The sequence below is a fragment of the Ailuropoda melanoleuca genome, chromosome 11 (assembly GCF_002007445.2).
Source record: "Ailuropoda melanoleuca isolate Jingjing chromosome 11, ASM200744v2, whole genome shotgun sequence".
Lineage (NCBI taxonomy): Eukaryota > Metazoa > Chordata > Mammalia > Carnivora > Ursidae > Ailuropoda > Ailuropoda melanoleuca.
The window spans coordinates 4,996,081-5,009,750 of record NC_048228.1 but is presented as its reverse complement, the minus strand read 5'-3'; the positions used below and the strand labels follow the sequence as shown (position 1 = coordinate 5,009,750).

Sequence of the window (13,670 nt, the reverse complement as noted above, 5' to 3'; positions counted from 1 at the left end):
GACAACCTGATACCTTCACAATGTCACCATGATGTGTGCCGGCCTGTCATTCTCACTTAGACGTTCCCTGGGAGTTCTGCATGCCCTCTGTCCTGAGGTGGCAGGCTGACGGCCACACCTGCTGGGCCTCCCTGACTCCTTGTCACCTGAGAATGGGCACAGCTGCAGGGCGTGCCCACCTACTGTCCTCGCCACAGAAGCAGCTCACCACGCTGGCTTTGCTGCCCGTTGGCTTCTGCAAGAATGGGTTCAGGACAACATCCCACATCCTGCATGAGCCAACCACACTTCGGTCAGGGTTCTGAGACCTCACAGTTTCATCCCCTCTGAGACTTAAACAAACCTTTTAGGACATTTCAAGCCAAAGGAACACTATCCTGGTCTCTGCTGGCATCTCAGGTGCTGAAATGCATAGACCTCAGCAGATCTTTTAAGAGCATTGAAAATTAGAAATAGGAAGATAAAGACATGGAGATGGAAGGACTCTGAACACCAGAACAAGAGCAGGTCAGCCACGAGCACAGGATATAAGGAGCCAAAGGGAGGCAAAAACCACAGCCACTTGCTCGGAATTTATGTTTCCATAAGTGAAACATTAGGATTCTCGTATGGAGAAGACATTATTGATACGCATGTTCCCTTAAGGAAGGCTTCTCAAGAGGCCCATTCCAGATTTAATAATAATCTATATTCTTCCCCTGAAATGGCAAACGGAGACTTTGATTTCCTTATCACTGCCGCAGATACGTGAATCATTAAGCTGCAAACCAGCAGAGGTTCAGTTTATCACATGCCACCTAAAATATTTAATAAAATAAATTCTAAATAATCAATTCATGAAGAGTCAACATCTCTTACACTTTTGTAATAAATGTCTACCTCTTGCATCCATCATAAAACTGTACGTAAATTGTAGCAGCAAAGATGAAAGAGAAAGTCCCCGGTTTTCTCGCGCTGTCATGTAAATACTTAAACACGGACAAATAACATCTGTACCCTCCCTACGGCCTCCATTCTAGGGGGACGTTGTCACATCAAACACGGCCAGGCTACTTTCAAAGCAGTTCAGGCCTGAAGATGCAGGGGGTTCAGCCTTTCCCTCTTCCGTGAGAGGCTGATCCTTTGACGCACCTGGTCACAGCAAGGTCACATGCCCTTGGCTCAGCGGTCCCTGGACAGAGGAGCTCAGAGCACAACACTGGGATTTGCCCGGCCCTCTCTGCAGCACCGTGAAGCAGCCTTGTGGGAGAAACAGGACACTTCCCAACTGCTCTTGGGAGGGACATCACCTTGCTTCTTCAGACTGAAAACAAACAGGTTTATGCCTCATGGACATATTACCACAAGGAAAGAGAAAGAAGACAGCCTAACTCCACCAGGACAAACATGATGAACAGCACTGTCTGATGTGACAGTGTGTCGTGAGCAAAAGTGTTAATTCCTTACAGAGTTATAAGCTGGGCCTGAACATTGTCAGGCTGCAAACATGAGTCTAAAAACAGACCAGCGCTCAGATATAAGAGGCAAGTCCCTAATCATCCCCCATCAATCTCTCACTGGTTTCCATAGCACCCTGCTCCTTCTAGAACCTGCTGCCATAATCTAGAACGGGGTCAACAAAATACATCCATGGTCCAAATCTAGCCCTGAGTCTGCTTTTGCAAATAAAGTTTTATTGTAACACGGTCACACCCATTCCTTAACTATCATCTATGGTTGCTTTCACACTGCACCAGTGTGACAGAGACCATCTGGCCAGCAAAATCGAAACTATTTACTGTTTGACCCTTCGCAGAAGAAATCCATCAATTCATCCATTCACTCAAAAAATGTTTATTTGGGCAGCAAGTATGTAGCAAGGACCATGCCAAGCACTGGGCTACAACAGGGGACAGGAGATGCCATGTAGGGCAGAGCTAAACAATGCACGAACAGGGCTAGCTCCCCCAGAGGAGAGGGCTGAGGGAGCTAGCGTGTTCCGCCATCAGAAACCCACTGTTCCCTCTCCTTCATGGCCAAGGGCAGAAGAAGGACTGGTGGGCTCAAACCATATGATCAGATTTCAGCTAGATGTTTTTTAAAGGTGCTGGGAGTCAAGCAATGAATTACCAGACCAACTTGTAAAATCTTCCTTTGGACGTTTTCCTTAACATAAGATTAAAACAAAACAAAACAAAAAAACCCACGTGCCTAAGGCTGAGTCACCAAGGGAAGACCCCACTAGCAGCAAGAGAATGGCTGTGCCAATCTTTTCCAAATGAACGGGCCTATGAATCATGGGAGGAGGTACTAAAAGGCAGATCTTGATTCAGGAGATTGGGGTGGAGTCCGAGACTCTGCCCTTCTAGAGAGCTCCCAGGTGAGGCTGGCAGTGCTGACTGATGGGTCACATGACTGTGCACAGGCCCTTGGGGCCCTCAGGTTTGGCATGAGTGAGATGCGAGTGCTTTGCGGCGAGAAGTAAAGGCACATCCCTAAGAGCGTAAATTGTTACAAGGTGTTAGAATGGACACACGCAAAGAGGAAATGGAAGGTCACTTCATCTGTCCCGGAGGCAAACAAGGACCAGAAAGGTGCTCTGTCAGGCAATCACTGACTTTCCATCTATGGTGCTGGCCTGGCATCCAGGAAGGGTCGGGAGAGCGCGGTTTAGCAGCCAGAACCCCAACAAGCACGCAGGGGAAACGAGGAGACCAGAAGCAGCCTCCATCCGAGCAGCGGAGTGAGTAGCCGTTCCCTTCTCTTGTTTATGCACTAACCCTTCCTCTGCCACTCCTCCCGGGTGCACAGAAGCCCACCACCACCCCTCCATCTTCCCCGTGATTTTTGCTGGTCTGTGGGGAACAGACACAGAAACCTGGGCCTCATTAGTTTGCAAACCATATGCCTTCCCTGTGTCGGTGACTAACCCACGTCAGTTACAGGGGTCAGCTGCGACTCTCCTCGGATGGACTGGAGATTCGTGACCTCTAAGCGTGGACGGCACCACACGGAGACAAGCCACAGCCGCCGATGACAGGAGTAAATTTCCCCAGCAATGTCAGGGCATTGAAAGATGTGGACAAGATCAATAATTTACTATTCGGTCAAGTGAAGGCCAGAGATATTCTTTACCCAACACAAGCAGCTATATCTGGTCATTTACCGAGGTGGGTGGAATACATATCACGTTCTTAAAAGGCGTCCCCAGCTTCTGGATGAGGCCGTAAATTATGCCTACAAAATCAAGGTTATGTGTCCTGAGTAACATCTAACTTTGTGCCTACCGTATGTTGGGGCCCAAACAGAAAGGCCCTTGGGTGAATTTTGACAGTGGTGTTCAGGAGTTTCCATTGTAACTGAATACGCTAAAATTTCCATTCATGTCCTTGTGGGCTAATCTGCAATCATGTTAAGGGACTGTTGTGATAATAATTAAATACAAGTTCAGCATACCAAGTTGATATCTTGCTGCTCTACCTTCAACAGGGAGCTTCTAGCTCAATAGGGCTCAAATCAAGTTTAAAAAAGGAAATTGCAAAATATTTTACAAGCTGTAATCTACCGGAGAGATGAGGAAGGCAGCAACTACAAACAGGTCTCCTTTGAAATCTTCCCGGTACCTCTTCACCAACGAGTTCTTCAAACATCACTGGTGGGAGGCCTGCTTTCTCTAAGGGCAAGGCCTGGGCCTCCAGCAGTCCTAGTGGCCCCCAGACTCTCTTTTCAGAAAGAGCAGGAGGGTCCCCGGGTCTGGCAGCCCTTGGTTTGCTGGGAAACTGCCAGGAGTGCCTTCTCTCTGCAGCCGTGGCCAGTACCCTTCCTGGTTTTTATGGTTCCTGCATCGATTATGTGTCTGGAGATAAACCAACTCCGTTCCTCGAGTCTTCAACGAGACCAGCACCCCAGCAGCCAAGTCTCTATCTGCAAAGACTCAAAGGAAACTGCTCTGATGGTCAGAGGGTTGCCGGATAAAATACAGGACACCCAGCCCAGTGTGCGTTTCAGACAAGCAACAAATAATACATTAGTATAGTATGCCCCAGACAATTGCATGGGACACACTTGTACTGAAACATTTTTTATTGCTTATCTGAAATTCAAATGTCCCTGGGCATCATGTGTACGTGTGTGTGTGTGTGTGTGTGTGTGTGTGTACACGTGCACACTCTAAATCCAGAAACCCTGCATAGGAGCATGAGCACATGGACCCCCATGCCCAAGACAGCGTGTCCTGGAAGCTTGAGAGCTATGGCTTCAGCACGAATAGATGCTGACAATTCATAGTGGGAGAGATAAATGCAGCTTGTTGTCCCTCAGTTACGGTTGGCATGGGAATATAAAAAGCTCCTATAGGACCCGGGTGACATCAGAGCTAAGGAGTGACAGCAGGTCCTGCAGGTATTCAGAGTGTTGGGGGACAAAATCCCACCCACTGGAGGGCGAGAGGCCTCCAGATCTTCTCCTCGCAGTCCCCAGGGAGCCCAAGGGAGCTGGGTTTGTGGGCTGGAGAAACGGTGAGGGAGGGGCTCTTTCTCCTCTGACTGGTGGGGGTTATAAAGAAGGGAGGCCCGCTTGTACTAAAAGACCTTCCTTATCCCCCATCTCACTTGAGACCTGTGCGTGGGTGTATGGCGCTGCCTCTCAAACCCCACTCTCCTCCCTGGTCTAAGCAACGTCTTCTGGGTATCAAGGCGTTTTGAAAGCTCATACGGTCTGGTGATGAGGAAACTGGGAATTCGTGATCTGACAGAGCTGGGGTAGTACCTCCACTCTGTTACTGACAGGCTGGGTATCCTTAGATACATTTCTTAATCTCCCGGAAATTAATCACGTCTTCCTCAGGGATGAGGAAAACGGCATCGCACGCTTCATGGGAATGCTGCCAGGTCATTGTACAAGATGGTGCACGCAAAGCGATGGGGGCAGGAACAGGTATTCAGTAGGTGTTCGATAAATGCTGCCATAATTGTCATTGCTGTTGCTAACTGCCTTTGGTCAGGGAAGATAGAGCTTTAAGAAAAAGAAACAAAACTGCCATCCTGGCCAGGCCCCCATGAGCTCAGCAGAACGTGAACCGAGGCTGCTGCTCCTTCAAAGCATAGCTAGTTTAATGTTATTTATTAGTTAAAAATTAATTACATGAGTTGGGTAGGGACATGTCACCAGGGATGCTAAGTAATTAGAAATTAAAGAAAAACTATGGATTCGAGTTCCTGAATTGATTCTACCAAAACACATCCAGGTAACAGGAAATTAGGTTTTAACGTGTTCGTACACCATCAGAACACTACACAAAAACTCAGATGATTAAAAGCCAGCAGAGAGCTGAGGGAGATCGTCCGAGGTACCACCCACCAGGCCAGCTCGCTGCACCGGAGGCATCGGAGACAGAACACCTCAGCCAGCAGCGCCGGACGCCAGCGCGGAGGCAGTGGGATCGGCAATCAAAGACCTGAGTGCGAGTCCCCGTGGGGATAAACATATCTGACTCACATGACTCGACGGCAGCAGTGGGGCAGGGGGCTCAGAGGAGGGGATGCCTGTGAAAGCAGCTGGTCACTCACAGGCCACTGCTCAAAGCAAGGGCCTGCAGTGACTGGTCCAGACCCTGTCCTCCGAGAGGGGAAACGAGCTCATTCCAACACCCCAAAACCTCTTTGGGGACAGTTACCAACAACTTATGGAAACGCCCTGTTTTGTGTTTCTCTAAGTTTTTCAAGCACGATGCTGCGTCTTACCTGCCTCTCTCTATTCTTCCCCTGATGGGCCATCTAGCGCCTAGATACCAGATACAGACTTGCCCGTATCCAGGAAATCCGAGGTACTGAATATATGTTTATTGAACTGGACAGGCTAGTGTCGAGTCAGAGAGAACACTTCCTGCAGAAAGGTACGGATGGAGGGCTACGGAAATGAAAGGGGGGGCATGATTACTGCCGGCGGGAGAGGGCCAGGGAGGATGCCCCCGGAAGCTTCAGAAATCTCGACAGAGACGTGGGAGAACACAGGTTGGGAGCAAGGAGCGCCGTGCGGTAGAGACCGGTGGGCACATGACGAGTCTGGAGGGGAACGGAAAGAGATCAAACACCACGGAGCCACACTAGCATCTACGAGAAGCAAGACGTACTCGTTCTATTCAAAAGCACCTGGTGGCAACACGCAGCCTCACGGGGCTGTCTGTGAGCTTTAGCTGCCCGGCCCCTCACCTCCTCATCTATTCCTAGCTCTTTCCCAAACTTGATTTGGGCACCATACATGTTTGTGGCTGGCTATTTTAAATATATTCCATCAGCTGCAAGCAAGATACCTATTTATCTTATGGCTGCAAGCAGAGCTGGAATGATCTGGCATCGCCACGAGGCAGACAGTTATTTCATGCCCTGTTAATTCCTAATGCGGTAACTACAATATCATGCCTACTTTTGAAAGAGGTGCTTTTTTTTTCCTTTTAATATGTGGCCTAAGTGTCCAAATAAAGAACATCACTTCTAATGAGGCTGAGTCCAAAAACATAACCTTGTTACCGCTGCCGCTGTGCTCACAACAGGCTTCGGGCTTTCAGGCAGTTAGTCAAGAAGTCAAAGCTACTCTTCATTCTTTGAGGCAGTACAAACAGGTCAGCAAAACTAAACTTTCTCTTCGCTGCTGCAAATTCCAATCAGAGGGGATGTCTGGCATTTCTGCCAGGCAGATGGGCCGGGCCGGGGGTTCCTGTCCACCACAGCACAGGCTCGGTGGGGAAGGATGGCTTTGTCCACGCTGCCTACAATTAAGCCAACAGCCTCCGTGCTGCAACCACCCACTGGCTCCAAAGGCAGGACGTCTGTGGCGAGGGAGGCACGCCTTATGATCAGAGGAGATAAGGCCTCATCCCTGGAAGGCAAACATCTGGTCTACGTGGGTCTGGGAGAGATTCTGACACAGTGCGACTCTGGCCACCTGTTGCTGTAAATCACAGTAGCTGTGTTTCAACAGACTCTGTCACTGCCGATCGCTGTGTCCCAGCCCTACCTGTTACTTTCTCCCTCCCACCAGTGCCTCTTTCCCTGTGTTCAAGTCACTTCTCTGCGTCCAAGCCTGCCTGCGGGACGCTTCCTAAGTGTTCTGCACGAGGACTTGCAATTTCTCCAATACATTCCTGACCTGGCACTGGAACTGTGTGCTTGATTTTTTTTGTCCCTCCCCCCCCCCCACTGTGAGATCGGAATGCTGCATCCTCAGTACCTATCACAATGTGCTGGATGGAAGGCATTTGACAGCTGGTTGACGGATGGAGGGTCTGTGCTGACTCCATCGGAAAACACCACAGATCCCTCCAGAAGGCCCGGGAGTAACGGGTGTCAGGGCAAGCACTTTCACCGTGCAACCAGGCGAACCTCGGCTCAAGTCCCAGCTCCACACGGACTTGTGGCAGGAAATGGGGTAGGAAAAACCCTGTCTGGGGCCCGATCTTTCATCTATGAGAGGGGTATAAGAATAAGTACTTTACATGGATGTTTCGATGAGCGTTGAATGAGATAGTAGAGCTGGTATGTGGACAGGAGATTCATAATTCAGCGGTCTTTGTGCTACTAAGTGTGCGTCTCCCGTCTGTTGTGGGAACCTGGCAGCGAAGGGGTTGGGAGACAGACAGGCAAGCACTGGCCTAGGTTGTGAAATACCCAGCACTCTCAGGAGGGAGGAGTTGTGACCAGGCGGAAGACAGCACCTTAAGTTCTGGGGCCAGAGAAGAGCTCCGTGAACATGAAAAGTATGTGAACTCTTCCGGCTTGGCCCGAAGACCACCCAGCTCACCTAACCCGGGGTGTGCAATCCTGGAGGCACGGGGACACTTCAGATCTGCCCCTCTGCTCTCACGGAGTCTCCTCCCCCCAGAGCACCTCCCCCCAGCAAGGCTCCAGAGAAACAGGCACGAATCCACCCGGGGAGCAGGGCCGACCTCAGGCCTGCTGCGATTTCATCTCCTGAAACGTTGACATCACAACCACCTTCGTTTTCCTCCCTGCCAACCTTTGTCGTCCCTGGAAACCTTATCGAGCTAGCTTCTCCGTGGCTTACAGACAAGACAACTAATCGTGGACTTAACAGCTCGTCAGCTTCAAAAGCGGCTGCCCCCATCCTGTGGCTGGCGGAGAAAATCAATGTGTTTTTGAGCTGCCGTGTGTTCCTAGGGCCCCAGCCTCAGAGAACAAAAGAAGCTGGACTGCCGAGCAGTTCCATGAACAGGGCTGGAAGTTTTCCTGGCCTGAGGGAAGGCTTATAGCAAGTGATATGTTAAACGGTAGATCCGAATATCTTCATCATGCCCTTGAACTGAGGAAACCAGCTCAGGTGGCAGAAAAATCAGAGCTCTGAGACCCTGTGCAGGACTGTCTGCCACCCTCCGCTGCAGGGGCAGGGGCTGGCACCATGCCTGGCATGACGGACGTACTGAGTCAATGGGAACCGCCTGGTTGAACCCACTGAAGAAAGAATCGGGGTTCCCAGGGGGAAGCCTCCTCCCATGAGATGCAAAACTCCATGTACGTCCACATGGCAATTTTCCAGGTGGAAAGGACCACCGTCCCCCTGTCCCTGCGTGACCTCTGGGCTTCCCAGCCACCGGTCCAGATCAGAGCAAATGTAGGAAATGCACAGTGAGACATGGGGCTGCTCTTGCCAAAGATGTCTTTCTTTGGAGCTGTTTTAAAATTATGCCCGTGGTAGATAACCCACCACAAAGGACTTCCACTAACATGATGTGCTCATCTCCACAAATAATTAAGAAAAACCCAGCTCAAATTGAACAGGGTACCATTTCTCACCCATCAGTGTACAAGAAGGTAGGGAAGAGATGGAAATTCTCGGTGCCGCTGGGCCTGTACTTAGCACAGCCATTTGGCAGAGTCCAGTAAAATGCAAGATGTTCAGACCTCATGCCCAGCCATTCCAGCAGGTCCAGGCTGCACACGTGGACAAGCAGACATGTATAAATATGTTTCCTGAAGCGGTGTAATGTTGAAAGTCCGCTGACTAGGGGGTGGCTCAAATGCTTCCACAGTGGAATGCTACAGAGCAGTGAAAAGGGGCAGGGGATATACGTATCAGCAGAGATGGCTCAGACCACAGCGCTAAGTGGAAAGGGGAGCCCTGGAATCCTGTGTAGGTCACACACACAGCCCTACCCAACTTCAAGAGCTTAGCTTAGAGCCCATCTCACTAGGAAGCTTCTCTGATCATCCCAGCCCATTCTGCACTCTCTGGACACTTGTCCTAAAAGCTCCGGTTTCCATACTTCTCAGCACTGCCAGGGACTTGCAGGCATGGACACAGCTGCCTCTTCAATTGGACCATGAGTCTCTGAGGCAGAAAACATGGCTTCTGTTTTCCCTGTGGACACAGTCAATGCTCACTGACTGACTCAGGGGGACAACTCCCTGAGCTCCGTGGAAGCAGCCACCACACCACGTGCCCGCCCAAGGTGGCTTCCCTCTCCAAGAACCGGAAAGCAGGCCCCTTGTGTGGCCGACCAAGGGTCTCTAAGACCCTCTCCCGTTCCCATCCCCCACAGCCACTTACACTCAGCAAGTCACGGAGACCCCTTGCTGTCCCACCCCTTCCCTTCCCCTGGGTCCCGAGGGTCCCAACATCCCCCATATAGGTGCCTGCATGGGAGACTGTGTGAGCCGCAAAGAACTCCGAACACAAACATGGCCTAAAAATAACCGCACATCATTCTGATTCCATCCAGNATCCCCCATATAGGTGCCTGCATGGGAGACTGTGTGAGCCGCAAAGAACTCCGAACACAAACATGGCCTAAAAATAACCGCACATCATTCTGATTCCATCCAGTGACAATTCTAATTTATCACGTGAGGGAAGAAAATGAACACTGTGACTTTTTTTGGCCCTGGGCTTCTGTGCTGCTGCTGAAGGAGAATTCCACCCCACTGCTGCAGACGACCAGAAGTTCCTGACTTATGTATGACGGAGGATGAGCCCTGCCAGGCCTGCGGGCACAGGGGCCGTCTGTGCAGCTCTGGGGTGAGCTCCCGCAGACCCTGCAAGTCCCAGCAAGAGCCCCGTGGGGGTCCCACCCACTCTGCTCCGTGTCCAGCTGTCCCTGCAAGCTCCTGCGCCCTTAGGCCCCCTGCAGCCATGGCTGGTCAGCTGGCACGATCAGCAGTCACCATCCTAGAGCTAGGTCCCCCACATTGAGGGCGATCTGCATTTTCATGTCTCACCAGTTGACTAAACCACTCTGTGCAAACACAGAACACGAGAGAACGTACGAACATGGAATTTCTCGTGTCGGGGCTTTTCTTTCTTCATCATCATAAAGCATTGTTATTGGGTGTTTAAAAAAAACACAAAAACATAAAACAAAAGTTATCTCTCTCTGTGGGGTAATATAATAAAAGCCACTGGATGCTATTTTTAACAGCCATAAAAGCACATGATTAATATAGAAAAAGTCATAATGACGAAGTGTGTCACAAAGAATGTCAGCCTGGAGTGGGAGCCATTGAAGTCAAGTGGGCTTATGGTCCAAGTGATCAATTCCAGCAGCCTGGGGGACCCAACACACCAAAGGACTCCAGGATCCCTCGCTTTTACCAGCGTGAAATACCAGGTGGATTACGGGCCACCTTCTCAGCTCCTGGCCTGACACAGCACCGTACTCACAGGGAAGACCCTTTACAAGGATCAGCGATCAGTGCAGAGAAGTGGGTGCTTGCTAACTAGCAGGCTAAGAATGCACCACAATTCACACCTTCTCCCTCTACCACTGTGGCATGTGGCCCGGGCCCTCAAACAAGGAAAGGACCCCAGGAGAATGTCTCCACAGCTGCCCAAGAGTGAGAGCCTGTGGTGTCAGGACAACGGTCAAGAAGCCAGCCTGCACCCTGTCTTCCCCAAGACGTGTCCTGCACTGCCCACCTCCACCCCAGCCGCAAGAATCCCACACGCCTTGCGATCCCATCTAATTATCTTTAACACCTTCGAGCTTCCTGAGGTCAAAACACCCAGAGGGAAACAGAAGAGGCCATCAGTAGAGAGAGTCAAAGCCAGGCTCTGGTTGGAGATCACCAGCTCATAAGGGACCCACTCCACAGAGGCAGGTCCAGGCCACCTCGAGAGGGAGACCTCCGGTGGCTCCCTCCCCCCTCACCCCTGCAGACTCCTCTGTGACACATACAATACAGGATTCTGCAGGAACCTTGGAAATCTCAGTGTACACACCAAGGGCTCCCAAGAAACAGAAGCACTTTAGCTAAATCTGGCTTCACGGAAAACTTGAATGGAGACTGCTGGGTAAGAAAACAGAAACCAAAACAAAACGGCAAATGGGGTCTTGGCAAACAAAAATACTTTTGACAGAGGGGACTGGCAACAAATTACCCCAAAGCAATTCCGTGTCACTGCAGCCCAGAAACAACATTTGTGGAACAAGAGAGCCTTTCTGCCCTTTACCTCCACTCCCTGGACCTTCAGCTTCATGTGGTCCTCTCTGGTCGTCTTCCCGTCTTTCCTCTTTTTCCAGCAATATCCATCCTTCCTGTACTTCACTTTCTTCCTGTTGTAGAGGATCATTGAGCCATTCTGTGGTCTGGAAACAACAAATGGTTAAGTTACCAAGAGAACCAAGCACAAGAAAAATTTATGAAGAAAGATATCGTAGACCAGTAAAAGTCTCTACAGAAAAGCAATATTCCACATTTGCTGGGACATAATTTTTCACCTTTTATTGCAGCTCCCTGGATTAACCATGTTTTATGGCCAGCCAAAATTTGCTTGTGGATTTGGTACCTAATGAATTAAATGTGTCAATGATAGGCTTAAAAAAATCCCCTTAGTAATATCCACCATCTAATCAAGATATACGATGTGGGGGCCTGAGCTCTGCACTGAAAAGTAGAAAAAACAGCAAGAGAAAGCAAAAAGAGCCGGGGGTGTTGTGGCAGCCTGTAATATCTTATCTCTTGTAGAAAGATTTTCTACACATCTTTTAATCCATCACCCAACATTAGGAAATAAATAAGTTTAACGCAGACGCTAGATGACTATGTTAAGAACAGACCAATAGAAGGACTAGTCGTCCAGACCAAACGCTCCTGATTCATTGCCTGCATTTAGATCACTGCAAGATACGGAGGAACATCTGCAGCCCTTCTTCTCAAGTCAGCTAAGTACCTGATTCTTTCACATTTGGGCTTCGGCTGTCGGAAGGCTCAGCCCTGCCCAGCAAATTTCTCTATTTGGTCCACAACCACCCTAACCTTAGGAAAACAGTTAGTTACCCACTTGCTCAATGCTGAGAGTGGGTGGTTGCTCTAGTGCCATTCAAAAAGAACGGACAAAAGAACCTTGACTTTTCCTGAAAGAAGTCAGGCACCAACCACAGACAGCAGAAGGTATCCGCAGCTGCAGCAGGCACAAACTTTGGTTTGGAAACACCAAAAAGAGAAAGAACTAAACTCCCTTGGCAGCGTGTCTATGGTGAGCCACTTCCAGAACAAAGCTTCAGCGGGGGGTAGGCACCTTCAGCCTTCAAGGAAGCCCGCGAAGCCCCCGAAGGCTCACAGCACACCACTCGCGCCCCGTGGCCAGCTCCGCGTCCCTCTGAGCCTGCAACCCCAGCACAGAGGAAGGGGCACCGATGAGTCTGTGCGCCCAGGAGGCCACTGCAGGCACGTCTCATTCCCAGCTGTGGTGCAAGAGCTCTTTACACAAGCAAGGCAGAGGACGTGGTTTCCCCCAGAGCCGGTGGGCAGCTGTGTCTCTGCTCCAGCGGAGGCGAGAGGGCAGGCCACGCAGAGCTTCCCCGTGGCCTGGGGCAAGAGCCTCCATCCCAGGCTCCTCTTCCCCTGAACAAGCGGGTATTTCACAAGCAGGCACCCAACACTGACTAGTGAGGTCTTACTATTCCATTGTCTGTAGAGGAAAAAAGTCACGCCGGGGTGACAGCGGCTAATTGCCGTTCCCACCCAGCTGGCTGTGTCCTTCAGCAGCAAGCTGATGACCGAACAGCAATTCCACTGGAAATTATAGACTTTCAACAGTGACTCCCAACACTTCATTGTTTGTTGATCATGGTGCAATTGCTTTGTGTCAGTATTGGTTTCTTCCCTAAGTTGGGCCGACTAAAACAATTGGGAAATGGCTTCACACGCTTGTCACAACGCTGTCACCTGACCGTCTGTCTAGCACTTACAAGTCTGCACTGAAAACCTTACAGTATTCTTCCATTTCTAAATGGCAAGTAGGCTCAAACGTGGGGCCAGCTGTGCCTGCCTCTTTCCACTTCAACCCTGCTCTAGGTTCGTACCCTTGGAAGAGCCCAATGTCCAACTACTGTGCTCAGGGCCATTGTCTCAGAAGTAAGCAAAGGAATACATCTGATCAAATAGACAGGTTCTGCATTCGTCTTGCCCCCTCCACTCAAGAATGAAGACATCCATGAGAGTGTTGCAGGGACCCCCTTGGTCCCCGAAAACTCATCTGTTGCAACATCAATCCAATCCAGCTGCTCATGAGTGAAGAGGCTACACACAGATCTGCTCCATCCTCTAGTCCTTTCTCAACATGGTCAGTGGGGCACCTGGGAGGCTCAGTTGGTGGCTCAGTTGGCCTTTGACTCAGGTCATGATCCCAGGGTCCTGGGATCAAGCCCGCATCGGGCTCTCTGCTCAGCGGGGAGTCTG

The 13,670-nt window shown here is 50.4% G+C and overlaps 1 protein-coding gene across 1 annotated transcript in view; it reads right to left on the bottom strand.

Moving 5' to 3' along the window:
• Positions 1–13,670, bottom strand: part of CAMTA1 (calmodulin binding transcription activator 1) — a 682,439-nt gene that overhangs the window by 420,488 nt on the left and 248,281 nt on the right. Inside the window, 1 exon segment of the mRNA XM_034671158.1 lies at positions 11,440–11,575. Within this exon segment, the coding sequence (XP_034527049.1) occupies positions 11,440–11,575 (136 nt within the window).